The 14,637-nt window shown below is 43.9% G+C and overlaps 1 protein-coding gene across 1 annotated transcript; it reads right to left on the bottom strand.

The window, feature by feature from the left end:
• Positions 1-1,081: 1,081 nt before the first annotated feature.
• rasal3 (RAS protein activator like 3) lies at positions 1,082-7,518 on the bottom strand (the record flags this gene model as incomplete). The annotated part of the gene is made up of 17 exons (XM_083905925.1): positions 1,082-1,210; positions 1,301-1,385; positions 1,563-1,753; positions 2,603-2,713; positions 2,801-2,987; positions 3,184-3,297; positions 3,383-3,474; positions 3,627-3,828; positions 4,182-4,418; positions 4,501-4,636; positions 4,725-4,869; positions 4,949-5,623; positions 5,702-5,800; positions 5,887-6,013; positions 6,139-6,218; positions 6,330-6,394; positions 7,476-7,518. The coding sequence occupies 17 exons, from the start codon at positions 7,516-7,518 to the stop codon at positions 1,097-1,099; spliced, it is 2,703 nt and encodes a 900-aa protein (XP_083762051.1). The 3' UTR covers positions 1,082-1,096.
• Positions 7,519-14,637: the final 7,119 nt, after the last annotated feature.

Below are 14,637 nucleotides of genomic sequence, written 5' to 3'. Positions count from 1 at the left end.
CAACATGGGCAACTCGCTTGGTTTTGGCCGCTTCAAGGTGAGCTGTGAGGGCTACAACCATCCCAATGATGCCTACGTCCTGAAGGGCTCCTGTGGACTGGAGTACTCCCTGGAACTGAAAGGATTGAAGGGAATTGAAGGTAGGATTGTCAGATTAATGAGGCTTCATCTTTTCAATCATCGGTGACATATTTAGAAAGTGTCATTTTCTCTCTCCGTCTGTCTCAGATCTCGTGGGCTTTGCCTCCAGTTTCTTCAGCGGTTTCCCCGGAAACAATTGCCAGCAGCACAGTCATCAGAGTTTTAATGTAGGATGCCTGCTGGTGGTCGGTGTGCTCCTGCTTCTGCTGGCCTATTGCCTCTATGAGATGTTCCTCGGTGGAAAGATAGGAGGACGAGCTGGTTATCCCAGAGCCAATCACCACGGCTCCACCGCAGGAACTCCGCCCCGAGGATTCAAGCCCGACTTCACAGGTACTGTTGTTACCGGAGAAGGATTTAGTCGGCAACAGTTGGTCCTAGACCTTATCCACACGGAAAACTTTCTTATAACTGGGTTTATAAAATCCCAGGAATACCTGCTAAACCTTCCTCCTTTATTTGGCACATTCAAAGACTAACATCTCTGATTGGTCACCAGGTTTCGGGGGAACCAAGAGAAGACAGAAGGTGTAGAGGTGAACAAGCGCAAGTGCAGGAATCGCAAACCAACAGACAAGAGCTACCGAAAATAACACTTGCGTCTTTGTAAATAGAATGTACAATATCAAATAAAAATCTAAATTGTTTCTTTTTCTGTGTTAAAAATGACGTTAGATGCTACAAAATCATCAACATGTATATTTTTCATGTTGACACTAGAGGTGCCAGATCCACTTTAGTCGGTTCCGGTCCTGTAGTTGAAGGTTGCCAGATCCTGTTCCGAATACGAGGTTAGCTGTTACACTTAATAATGACACAGAAAAGAAAAGAAAATCTACTCCAGCTGAGTTTATTTGATTTATCTGAAAGGTTTATTTTTTTTAAAACAATAGTAGCTGAGATACAGTAAAAGCTGAAATTCATACAATTTCTGTGGTTTGGACTGAAGCTGTTCTCAGGTGCTGTTGATGTGTTGCTTGCTTTCGGGACGCTGCGCGTTGTTCGGGCCGCCGTTGTAGACCTCGCTGAGCTGGTGAAGGTCCTTCAGCATTCCTGCAAACTGCTCCTCCTGTGAGCAAACAGACGGCTCAGTTGACACCGAGCTATTGCGGCTATTTTTTCCTCGTCTTTTTTTCCGTCGTTGACATTTTGCACTCACCAGCACGTTCATTCGATCGACTGCGGCGACGGCGACGCCTAACTTCCTCTCGTCTTCCTCTCGCTCCTCCTCGATCACACCCAGCCTTCGACAAACAAAGATGAAACGAGATTGCGTCGAGTGTTTGGCGCAAGGAAACTTCTAAAACATGGACCAGGATTGAGAAATCCTGATGATTTTCAATTTGCCAAAGCGACAAACTGAACCCAAACTCAAATTCTCTATTTCGTGCTACGGCTGACGTTAAATGCCACGGTGTTACCTGAAGGTGGCGCTGGTAAGCTGCTCCTCGCGCAGAGTTAGCACGCTCCGCAGCTCGGTCACCTCAGCCAGCAGCATTGCATTCTGGTCCTGGCTTTGGATGATGAAGTCCTCCAGGCGCTTGGCCATGTCCAGCTCGCGCTCCGTCACCTGGTCGATCCCCAGGCGAAGCTCCGACAGCTCCTGGCCGTGCTGGTGAGTCAGTTTGAATTTTTTTTTTTTTTTTTTAAATGTCCCCAAAAGTTTCTTATTGTAATCTAAAGTTTCCTATTTTGTTAAAAAACAACAATGACCAATTAAGGAAATGTGTAGCTTAAAAACATCTTCAGTCAAAACCAGCATTTGTGAGCTGCCTTAAGCTAACGCTAAGCTAAAGCTCTCAACAAACTATATTTTCCGCTCTTGTGCTGTTAATAACTATTTAGAAATGATGCTCTTTAAGCCTAAAATATGCTAAAAGTTATATTTATCCGGCAGCCAGAGTGTTTATTTTTGCATATAGAAGATGAAGCTAACACAAAAAATCACCCTTTCTGGTATGCGAAGGCCACCGTACATCGCCAAATGTATACATGACATGAAACAGCCGTTTTCTTTCTGGATTAAGTCACTTTGACATGCAAATAGAGATCAAGTCTGTGGTAATAGTAAAGGTATGTGTTCGGTTTGTACGGCTAATATTCTTGTTTATATATGTTTATATATTGGAAACTACTGTTGTGAAAAGATGCCATTTTTTACCCATTGAAATATCTGTAAAAGGATGTTGTAAACAGTAATATGCAGTATTCAAGTTGCCAAATTATGATATCTGGTATAGGTATAGGATACCTTGTGGCTGAAACATTATTTTTGAGTCAAAATCACTTAGTTTCATTCTATTTAGAAAAATTAAAACCCACTCAATCCCACAGGTCCAGATTTTTCAAGAGGTATAGCGCATGCTCACTTTTTGACAGGTGTGAGCACAGTCTCGCCAGTAGATGTCACTAATTCTTACACACTGGACCTTTTAAAAAAGCTATCTTTGTTCGTCGTTACCCTGTCCAGTAGGTTGATCTGCTCGTTCTCGGTCTTCATCTCACTCGATTCCTTACTGAGGCTGTTTTTGATCCAGGGAACCGGTTGATGTGTGCGTTTGAGACTGGCGCTCTGCAACAAGGACGAAAGATTGGACACCAGAATTTAGTAGACATATTGAGCACGTGACCTAGCTGGTGCCAATGTAGCGACGCTCACAGTATTCGGTGGCGAGATCATAGGCTGGTTGGTCTCCATCTCTTGTTCGGGGTCCGTTGTCGGCAGAGCTTCAGAACTCGTCTGACGCTTTAAGGCGCGTTTGGCTTGACCGGTGGGTCGGTGCGGCGCACTGTGGGTTCTTTTGATCGGCGTCCTCTCCTTTCCGTGCTTCTTAGTCCGAACGTCCCTTTTGAGTAAATGAATACATGTTTTATTCTGTGGCGAACAGTAGTGACATTGTTGTTGTTGCCGCCTGGTGGACAGGGGTGGAACAGCTAGTTGTAGCTGTGGGCTATTCACGCATTATCACAATAAATTGTTTGATCTGGTCAATGACCTGCAGGATCCTTAAGTTCCTGCGGTCAAAATGTGACTCAACATACCCGTCTCGTAGGGCTTTGGCGTCCACAGGAAGCTGCTGGAGGGACGACTGGTGAGGACTGTACTTGCCCAAGTCTTTAGGAGGAACATACATGGGCTTGACTTGTCCTGGTGTGCTGCAAGAAGGAAACTGTTTTAGAAAACACCTAACAACACCATGTTTCGCTAACAAGTGAGATCAGATATTGGCTCTCAGTGTACCTGCTAACCATGATCCGCCGCGCCTCAGGACCAAGTGACTCTGTTATCTGGTTCAGAATCGATGGCAGCGGGTCCAGCTTGTCAATAGTGTCCTAAGAAAGACAAGCTGCATGTGAGACCCCCCTTTGGTTCTCAAAGACTGGGTATGTTGAAGTGCGACTGAACAATTTGGCGTCGTCTAAAAAAAAAAAAGCTACCGTTACAACTAACTGCTTAACTTGAGCCAGAGGTTTTTCCGCCTTACCTGATCCTTCAGATGGATGATGTCAACCAGCAGGCCGTGGAGCACGGCCAAGCGCAGAGGCAAATCAACGTAGCCATCGAAGGAGGTCATGGGGATTTCGGTGTCGAGGCTGGACACCGTTTGTAGAAAACCCCTCATTCCGTTCCAGTGCTGCTCCAGGAATTCGTTCATGAAAAGCATGTACTCTTCCTTCTCACCAAACCTGAATCAGAACAAACAATTAATTTTCAGATCATTTGTTCCTACAATATTTGAAAATACGTATGCTTCTATGCACTGGCGAACGGTCCAGGGTGTACCCCGCCTATCGCCCAATGTCAGCTGAGATGGGCACAGCACCCCCCCGCAACCCTCTGGTGGAGGATAAAGCAGTAGATAATGGATGTTTCCATGCCCAGCTAAGGTTGGAGCTCAACAATGGCAACTGTCTAAATACAAGGATAGCAAGGATAGACAGTTTGTACCTGTGTCAAACCGAAACATTGTCATGTAAACGTACTGATCGAGTCACAAGATAAATGTCAAAAGTGTCTGTCCAGGTGCTCGGCTGCTCACAAGGTGAAGTTGGCTAAATTCTGGATGACTTTGGCAGTTAACGTGAGGGTCCGCAGGGTGTTTGTCTCTGGATACGGCTGCGTCAGACCAAAGAGAGAGGGACTGAGGATGGCAGGACACAAGAAGCGCAGGAAGAGAGAAGCCGAGATGAGACGCTGGCCGATCTCTGGTTTGCCCTGGTCTTCACACAGCTCCATCCAACTGGAGAAGATTTTGTGTAACTCTTCAGGAAAAGGTCTAAGGGAGAGGAACATGTCAAAGATCAGCTCAGTGAATTACTCTAATCCCGCCCTACACCACATGTCCTTTCAACTCTCACCCATGGATCTTCTCCACCACCTCGTCGCACGCTTCCTTCAAGTGCTTCTGGTTGTTTGACAGTTCGGTGGCAGCACATTTGCGAGGATCGACTTCACAGTTCTCCCCTGAGGCGTAAAGACGAGTGATGAAGTCTCCTACGATGAAAAAAAAGAGAGATACGAAATTACCAAAAACAAAACATCAAGCATCAACAACAACAAAAAACCCACCACGCAACTCTACCTAGCGTGTTAATGAGGTACTTCTGGCCAACAAGCTTCATATATTCGTCTATGGCTTTCGTGGCCAGTGTGTTCTCTCTGAAGATCAGCGCTTCCTTCTCTCCAAGACGCTCCACCTCTGCGCTTCCCAAGTCAATGAGGAACTCCTGAAGCATACACATTAAGTCAAGAAAACTTGTTTTTATTGCTTATTTAGTACAATTTTCTGTGAGCCCATGTGCTCACCTTGGCTTTGCCGATACTCTGGAGCACATGGACCAGAGCGCCTGCCAGCTCTTCCTTCTCCTTGACGTTCAGAAGTGGCTCCAGATTTCTGCACATCTCCACGTAATCCACTGTCACGTACTCCGCAAACTCTTTGTATTTCTCCATGGGTAACACCTTCAGATTCTGAAAACGGGCCTTAATTCGGAGCGACGTCTGCGCTCCCAGCAGGTCTTTGCTCCCCGCTGAGCCCGAGGCCTTGTACGGCGTGATGGGATACCATTTCTCTTGATAGGTCCTCCCTCGGATGTCAGCCAAAGGAATAGCCACGCTGCCCAGTGGATGCAGGCCGGCCTCATCTCTGGAGTGGCGTTTTTTCTTGGGGTCCTCGTCGCGGAAGAGATGCAAGGTGATTTGGGAGACGCACGGCAAGTTGTCCAGCTCGAAGAATTCACCCCAGAACAGTTGACACCCTCCGGCCACGCCTCCACTGGCCCCGACGCCGCCCGATGACCCGGCGGAACTGCCGTCCGCCAGACTGGAGCGGTTTGGTGGCTTGCCGACAGCTCGGCTGCTCGTGCGGGCGAACAGGGTGCCGTCCAGGTGTACCTCACAGTAATAACGCCGTTTGGGTGGAAGATCTTTAGCTTCATTTATCCACAGGCACAGGGAGTTCTCTGTACGCTCAATGTTGTCCTGTGAACATTTAAATCCTTGCGTGAATTCACTTTTCTGGTGAAACATTTCTTAAACTAAACGGCTAACGGGCCTTACCTTATTGGGCTGAGCAGCCCGTCTTAGGTCTTCAATCCATCGGTCACGTTCAGCAGCTGAGGAGCAGCCAAAGCAGTGGGTGCTCTCAGAATTTATCACCTGTAGGTTCATTAAAACTATCAGTTTCTTTCTTCCTTTTTTTGGACAGAATGGACTCGGACATCCTTTTAAGTCAAAGAGAGTACCTCAAAGCAGTACTTTTCCCCCAGAATGGAGCTGTGGACTGGCCGGATGACTGTGGTGATGTCTGCGCTCAGATCCAGACTCTCCAGTGGATTGACTGGGATCGACACAGACTCCCGGGAACCATACCTTCAAAGAAGTAGAAAAGATCAAGTCTAATGTTCTTATGTCTTTCAGTCAGCATTGTTCTTGATGATAATTGCTACCCTGTTCCCAGTATGGAACTTTTGCTTTTCAACCACAACGTACTCTACCTGCTTCCTTTGTTCAAGCCGATCGAATTTTGCTGGGTGTTGCTATTCCTCTTGGCCCTATTCCGTCGCTTGAGGAGTGCCTGTCAGTGAAGAGTGAAAGCAATGATGTCTGACGGCAACTATGTACTGTATAACATCAACAGGAAATGGAGCAAGCAGACGGATTGTTATCTCTTGGGTGAAATACTCACCTTCACGCCACCATCGCTCTTTGGTCGAGGACCACCTGACAGACCCACATGGTCGGGGCTACATTCTAAGTGCAAAACAAACCCAGGGATGTTAACGATGATCTGAGAAGGTTCGTAAAAGCATGCATTAGAAACTCTGTTTCCAGACAAACTGTTCGATTCACACCCATGACTCGCCGGAAACTTCGAAAAGATAAAAGACCACACTCACAACAAACATTAGCCAACGTTGAAATATTAGAAATCGGATTAGCCAATGATGCAGGATGTGGGTTTTAGGTGGAGCTGTTTTCATGTTCTGTAACTTGTTAAAATTTAACAAGTTTTTTTTTGCAGACCTCAACATAAGTTTGGACATTTTAAAAGGTTATACAAGTAGCACTGTTCTGGAAGATTTCACAATTAACAGGTTACCTAGCAACAGGTAAAAGCGTAGTTTTTTTGTGTAGTGTAAAACTTCTGCCGGCCGACAAGGTTTTATTTTTGTTGCAAGGAAAAGGTCAATCTTCACCGGAGTGATCCTTGCTGGAGAAAGACCCCGCGCAAAGTGACCACTCCACATTTATGTCTGAGCAGCTCCCCCTTCGCATTCCTCCAATAGACAAAGACTCTACCTTGAGAAGGTGCTTTAACACCGATTTGTCTACTGTAGGTATCGGGGAGCTGTCTCCCTGCTGGTGTGGCAGGAAGGTGCAGGCTAGACACAATACACAATATACAATACACTATACACAAAGGACCTGGTATTCTGTACTGGGCAGGTATGGGTGATAGGCAAATGTAGCTCTGAGAAACTGAATTTACCATCACAATTCCAAAGTATTTACAGCTTTTGTCAGCATCTCAAGGTAAATTTTGGTGCTGAATATGCGTGAACATCAAGCCTTCAGGTGGTACGCTCATGTCATCTTGATGGAAATGACCAAATGGGCTCGGAAAAACGCGACCTCAAACACTATTACGCACAGAGGAAGCTATGTAGCAGAGATGTCACATAGTTTTCTCAGCCCAAACTAACCCGAGATGGACTGACGAGACAATGGAGATGCATTCTGTGTGGATATTTGTTTGTAATCCTTCGGTTAGACCGACATCACGCATGCGAAAGACACATTTTAAGAGGAAGTTTACGCGATAATAGCTTACCCAGAGCCCCACCACACACAAACCAGCGCCTAAATCCCATCATTTAGTCTGCAGGTGTCGGCTGCCTCAGTCCTTATAACATTGTCTTTCTTCTTCTTCTTCTCTCGGTCAAAGTGCAGCGTACGACATTTTTCTTCAAAACGGCAGAGCTACGACTGACTCTATCCTCCTTCACTCCCTCTCTGAGTCTTTCGTTCTGTCTCATAGATCAGACAAAGGGGCGATGCCATCTTCCTCAACGACGACAAAAAAAAAAGAAAAAACGTAAAGGAAGCAATTTTGACAGTCTCTCGCACGCATTGACTTTCAGCTATTTCCTGTGTGACTCTCTGCAGAGTTGGAGTTACGGCGACGTCAGAAGCTCTTGCATTTATTCTCTTTCTTTGTTTTGCTTGATTTGACATTAACTGATAGTATAGTAACTCAAGAGAGACGTTGAAAGTCTTTTTTTTCCCCATTCAAAACAAGCTCTTTATGCAACCTGTGAAGTCGCCCCCTGGTGGCTAACAGCTACTGGCTTCACTTTTTAAGCCAAAAGGCTCCAACCAATTTTATAAATCAGTATTTTGTGATTCTCTGTGTGTGTGTAAATATGTCTTTGTGAGGACCAGTAGACCTAAAAAACCACAGGAAGTGGGGGACATTGTGGCTGGTCCTCGTGTCCTATCACTGCATAAAAAGTGCCGTTTATGGTTTAGACTTAGTTTTAGTGTCAAGGATACAATTTAATGGTTTATTGGTTTAATTTTAATATTTAGGATTAGGGATTTAGTCGTGATGGTTAAGGTTAGGCTAAAGGAATGCACTTTGTCAATGGTGCTCACTAAAGTAGCAGTTTAAAAATGTGTGTGTGTGTGTGTGTGTGTGTGTGTTCTTGTATTTGTGGTTTTGTGAGGACTCAATTGTATAAACCTTACAGTGTGAGGACATTTTGTCTGGTTCTCAAGCCATTAAAGGGCTTTTTGGGGGGGTTAAAGCCCTGGTTTTAGGGTAACGGTTCGAATTGGGTTAGGGTTAAGGATGTAGTTTTGATGGTTAAGGTTAGTGTAACACAAATATGTGTGTGTGTGTGTGTGTGTGTGTGTGTAATTTAACCTGCGTCAATGTCCACAAGGTTCTGCATGCTGATGTTGGACAGACAACTGTTGAAACGGTTCCGGGTCCACATCGTTGGCTGAGACACACACACACACACAAAGACACAGAGGGACAGTTGTGACAAACTCTCACAATCACATACAGTAAAATGGCTATGAAAATGCTAACTATGCTACAGAGCTTAGCTTATCCTACTTTTGTGCTACCGAGTCCAGGCTAACTCCAGCCAGGATAGCTAAGATATCCCGGCCTTATCCTGGGTTTGTGCAGTAGCCTGCAGGTGCAATACACCTGATGAACCACAGGGGGGAGCTGGTGAGTGTGCGTATGTGTGTGTGTGTGTGTGTACCTCCTCCTCTGGCGATATGAGAATCTGTCCTTCCTCGAGGACACACTTGCTAATGTCCCACAGAGGAACCTCCTGCGGTTGAGGCCAGTGTAGTCGAGGTAGATCGGTGGGTCCGGCTGACGACGGGTCCACCTCCTCCATGTCTGTGACACAAAATGGCGCCCATTAGTGATAGTAGTACCTGGTGGGTTTTTTTTAGTGCCTGCTCTGACGAGGTTCCGAGCTAGCTGAGCCGGAAAAAAATCCCAACACTTAGCAAAGGAAATGTCTAAAATCTCAATGAAATTGTTATTTTAACCAATCAGATTTTAAGCGTTGGCGTTATCACGCCCTCTGATTGGACGGTCAAGGAGTGTAGCAGACGGAGCTAGCTAAACTGTATCTGTAGCTATTTGGACTAAGACAAAATAGTTTTTTTCTAAGCATATTTGTTGTGATTCAACAGCGGTTTTCTCAACCCACAATGACTGAAGGAGGGGAAGAAATTACTGACAAAGCCGTTTTCAAGAAAATCTGGACATTGTTAAAAAAGGGCGGGAACTGAAACGCACGGCTAATCTTTGCAACAGTGCGATTGAACTCTTCTTGAGGAAAGGAAGGCACGAGCGTGAGTTTTGGTGAGTGAAATGCATTTGTTGTCTTTTTGAGACTTTGTTCTGGCTACATGAGTTGTAATTAGCCAACTTTGGTTAGCAATTTGGCTAAATCATGTTCATCGTCATGTGGATTTTTACAGCAGAGTAATTGGAGGCACATGCTTGTTTGGTTCATTTATTTTAGGTAATTATGACATTTTATCTCCCACAGCACGTGGTCACTCCCATCTGTGGAGCTGCTGCTGCTGCTACAGATGCTATCGCTGTGCTCTTCCTGTGCTATCTCCAGAGTTGTCGTGACGTTGTTTCGTGTACTTAACGCATATTTGCATATATGTTCTCATTTCTAACGGGCAAACTGGTACTTCTTTTTCCGTCTTCCTTGTCTGTGTATAGTGCCAAATCACAACATTATACATTATCTCAAGTCTCTGTACATCTACACAACACCGTAGACCACACCTTTTGACCCTTTAAGGTACTACTCAACCATTTGAGTAGTACCTTGTTCTGAATGTTGTACTTTATGAATTATGCAAACCAGGTTTATTATGAACAGACGTCTCAACCGTTTGGTAGAGGCCTGTATCTGAAATACTGTCGGGTCTAATTTCACGTTATTAAGTAAATAAAATAAAATAAAATCATTTTTGTTGGTGCGTACCTTAAGGGGTTAACGGGAGTAAATCTCTGATAGAACCAGACTCGAAGATGTGCACTTTGGGAATCACTGGTCTAAAACGTAAAAGATAGTTTTTGTGGTCACATAGTAAACTGTCAGCTGACGCCCAGACACTGAATGTAGCAGGTTTTTTGTTGTGTGTGAACATCGGTCAGGTGTGTTTCTTTGAAGTTGTTTTTGATTTATCTCCAGGATGAACATTTAACAAAAAATGTGTTTCTGTTTTTTCTGTTTTCCTTCTGCTTTGTTAGATTCCTCTTTTATTTTTGGACTTCTTCTCAGCGTGTGTGAGCCTTGTTTACTTTTGCTTTCCCCTGACTCTTTTTGCACATTTGTTTATGTTTAAAAACAGAAATGAATGAATAAATACATCTGTATTGGATTATTTAAAGGTTTTTCCGCGGGGCAGTACCTGGGAGCAAAGCCGAGGCGCTGTTCCGACTCTGCAGCCTGGGCCTCTTGAGCTTCTGGGACACGGTCCTGAGGTACTTCTTCAGCAGCGTCCCTCCTCCTGCTTTCTGGGACGTGTCTGCAGTGGAGACACCTGAGGCTTCTGCAGCGCCGGCGGCGGCGGTGGCGGCTGAGGAGGACGCCGCCGCGTTAGCCGAGCTGCCTGAGAACAGTGAGCCCGGAGGTTCTGACATGGCCCGTCTGAACGGGTTCCTCCTGGCGACGCCGACGCCTTTGTCAGGCTTTGCTCCGCTCCCACCCGACGGGTTCTTGTCCCCGGTGTCCTCGCTCAACGCCTTGCGCCAGTTCTGCATCTTGTTCCACTTGTTGGTGGAGGCCTTCTGGATCTTGTCCAAGGTGGAGGATGGAGAAGCTGCTACCGCTTCTCCTTCGTCCAGGGTTCCTTTGGAGCCCGTGTGCCAACTGTATGTGTTGAGAGGGTCGCAGGCGTCGGACGGCGGCGTCTCAACAGGACACTCCTTCTCTGTCTCTGGTGTCTCGAGCTGAGCTGCAGACTCTGAGTCTTTCTCCTCGGTGCCCATTTCAAACTGGTGTGACTCAAAATTCTCCAGGACGCATCAAAGAAGGGTCAGAAAAACCTCCAACGGGAGACGTCGTGTGTGCTTCTGATTTGTTGCCTGTGACGGGGAGGACAAAACTTCTCTCTCTCGTTTCCTGTCTTGCAAAAAACGTTATCCGGTGACAGCATTCGCCGATTGCTCTGTGGTTTCATCTGCTGCAAGCGCCCCAATCTCTCTCTTTGCTTCCTCATGAAGAAATGACACAGAGAAGTTCACCTACTGACAGAAATCTCACTCTGTGTTTTCACCTAATGCTTCCTTCACTTCCTGTTCTGCTTCTGCATGTCATCGACATCCACACTTCAGCAAACGCCTCTTCCAAACGATCCAAATCTATCTCTAAAGCACATTTAAAAACAAACGCAGTTGGTCAAAGCAACTAGAAGAAGAGGGTTTTTAGTTTGGGAGCCACCACAGCAAAGGTTCTGCCTCCATCTTGATGATTTTCCTGCAGACCTCAGTGATCGTGACAGTCATTATGGCTTTAAAAGATCACTAATAATCAGACTTTTTGGCACTTTTCTGGTCACTCACAGACGTTTTAAGAAGATGACAAAAGAAAAGTGAACAGATGATAGTGTTGGAACTATGGAAATGTCAGTTTGGTGGAGTTCTGGAGAGTAGGGGCAGCAGCAGATGAGGGTCAGGGACCTTTACCTCAAAATAAACCAGTTTCTCTGTTTTTGATGTGAGTTTTGGACCGAGGACGACGATGATGGACGAGCTCACCTGTGGGACAACGGGCTGTTGACTGTTAAAAAGTCAGTTTCCTGTCAAAGCGAGAGAAAAAAAAAAGAGGTTGCACTTCCTGCCCGCGATCTGTCAGACTCTGAAAAAAACCCCACTTCCTGTGCTCTGCTCGCACACAGCTGCAGCGCGAGATGATGAAAGAGGACGGTGAATTTTAACGAGATCTAATCTCTGGTCATTTAAGCTGCTGTTTGTTTGTACGTGGAGGTCTCAGAGGTCACAGAGGTCACAGAGGTCACACTCACACCTACAGTCAAATTTAAAGTCTGCAGGTTTTTTAAACTCCTCGGTCCAAACTGGTTTTGCTGTGAGGCCACGATGCCAGCCACTGCACCACTGTGTGACCCTCAAACAATCAATTAATAAATCAACCAATCAATCAATCAGACACTAAAATAGTGTTGATTTAATCGCAATTAAGGGTGTATTTAACTCTTTTAGTGTTATAGGATGATTAAATAAGTTAAATTGAACAGTATTTCAAAGCGGATTTGGTCTGAACTCGTGTGCACAAAGCACTGAAAGTGCAAAGTGCTTTAAAGGACAAACACGGGCATCAAACTTCCCGGAATGACACGCAAGAGATAAATGCAAATTCAACACAAAACGGAGAAGAGGAAGCGATGAGACGTTATCACAGAGCCCAGCGTTCACACACGCAAGAGGAAATGCACACGAGGGAGAAAAAGGTAAAAGATAAACATATAAAATGCATGTAACTGCAACCGTCAGCCAGTAGAGGGCACTGCACTGCAATATTAAAATGTTCCACAGCCATAATGTGTGTGTAATGACATTATAATAAATAAGTAAATGAATGAATGATGAAATGAAATAATGTATTTATTCATTATTTTTGAAGATATATATCAATTGATCGATTTATTCTTTAATTTATTCATTATTTTATTTATTTGTAAATTATTTAACTAATTAATTAATTAATTAATTAACGAAGTATTTATTTAAATAATTAAGTATTTAATGCATTAATTCATTATTTATTTATTTATTTATTTATTTATTTAATTAATTAATGTATTATTTATTATTATATTATTTATTATTTTATAATGTATTATATTTTATTATATTTACAATTTATTATTATTATTATTATAATGTATTATTATTATTATTATTTATTTATTTATATATTATATCATTATTCAGTCATTTATTGTCCTCCATATGCTGCCGTCATTTCAATTATTTCCATAAAATGTGGATAAAACACTTTAAAAATGACATGGCGAAAGTGAAGTTTCAAAAAGTGTCATTTGGAAACAAGTTTACAGTCTCGTGTGTGTCTTTGTTCACTTTTTCTCTCAGCGAACACAAACGCTGTGACCTTTTCATTGCGACCGTGACTGAATCTGCGCGGAAAAAACGCTCACATTCACTGTAACACCCCGTTTTCATGGTGAGGTCATAAATAAACTGGGTGAATGGTTTGGATTGTGACAGATCGACAACGTGATGCATTTTCCCGTGAAATAATCAAACCCCATGTGACCACACAATAACGTGTTTTCTGTCTTTTTTTTTTAAATGTTGCAATGTCTTTAATATTTGCTCAGGAAAAACTTCCCAAACACAACAATCCTGCTCTTTATTCATTCATGGTGTCATCTGTTCACTGTCATCGCTGCTAAACCTCTTACGTGATTAGGATTTGAGTGTATTAAACTCTTAAAAACCAAACAGAGGAAAATAAACAACCTATGACAACTGTGTCTGAAAAAGTGCTGTAAAAACCACAGCTGAGGAAAAACACTGTGACCTTTGCAGTGCAGTGACTCATCTGCGCCTGCTGTGTAATTCATGGGAAATAAAAGCAGAAAGCCACAATCTGAGACGACTCTATACTTTAGTTTTTATTATTTTTGATGTAGGTTCACATATGACTCTGCTCCGATTGTTTGTTTGTCCTTCACGTCAGCAGACGTGCTCATCATGCTTTGAGCACCAGCAGCATCCACTCAGTAGTGATGTGTCAGTCGTGAACGAGTCGGTTTCAAAGAGCCGACTCATTTAGGTGAATGATGTCAGAATGTGAATCTTTGGGTGGCTCGCAATTCGATTCAGATTCTTAGGGTCACGATTCGATTCAAAATCGATTCTCGATTCAACTGATTCGATTCATGTGATTCTCAATTCAAAAATGTATACAATGCATAGTGTGTTAAGGCAAATTATGGCATCAAAACAATACCGTTTGTATAAGATAATGTGATCACACAAAGGCAAACTTAAGACGAAAGTTAATTTTTTTTTTATTCAAAACAAATGAAAACTTACTTACTGTACAAAAAAACAAATTGCATAAATAAAAGCTTAGACTAGCTGCCTTTTTCTCCCAGAAGTTACAAAAATAAACTGTACACAAATAACACATGTGTTTTGAGTGCTTTTTCAAAACAGAAACTTATAAATCATCAGTCAACACTTAATGAACTGGCTGAATTCGAGTTGAGTCAAATGTTCCGGCTCACTAAAAAGGAGCCGAAGTGCCCATCACTAAACACTTGAGAAGTGGAAAAAAACACAGCTTGGGAAAGTGGGCGGAGCAATGACGACGTCATACGTCATCACTGTGAGGAGGAGGAGAAAGAGAAGGAGGTGAAGAGAGAGCAGACAGCGGAGCAGAGGGATG

The sequence above is a fragment of the Microchirus variegatus genome (assembly GCF_963457635.1).
Source record: "Microchirus variegatus genome assembly, chromosome: 19".
NCBI lineage: Eukaryota > Metazoa > Chordata > Actinopteri > Pleuronectiformes > Soleidae > Microchirus > Microchirus variegatus.
Note: the sequence above shows the minus strand (reverse complement) of the source record. Positions and strands in the feature narration are given on the sequence as shown.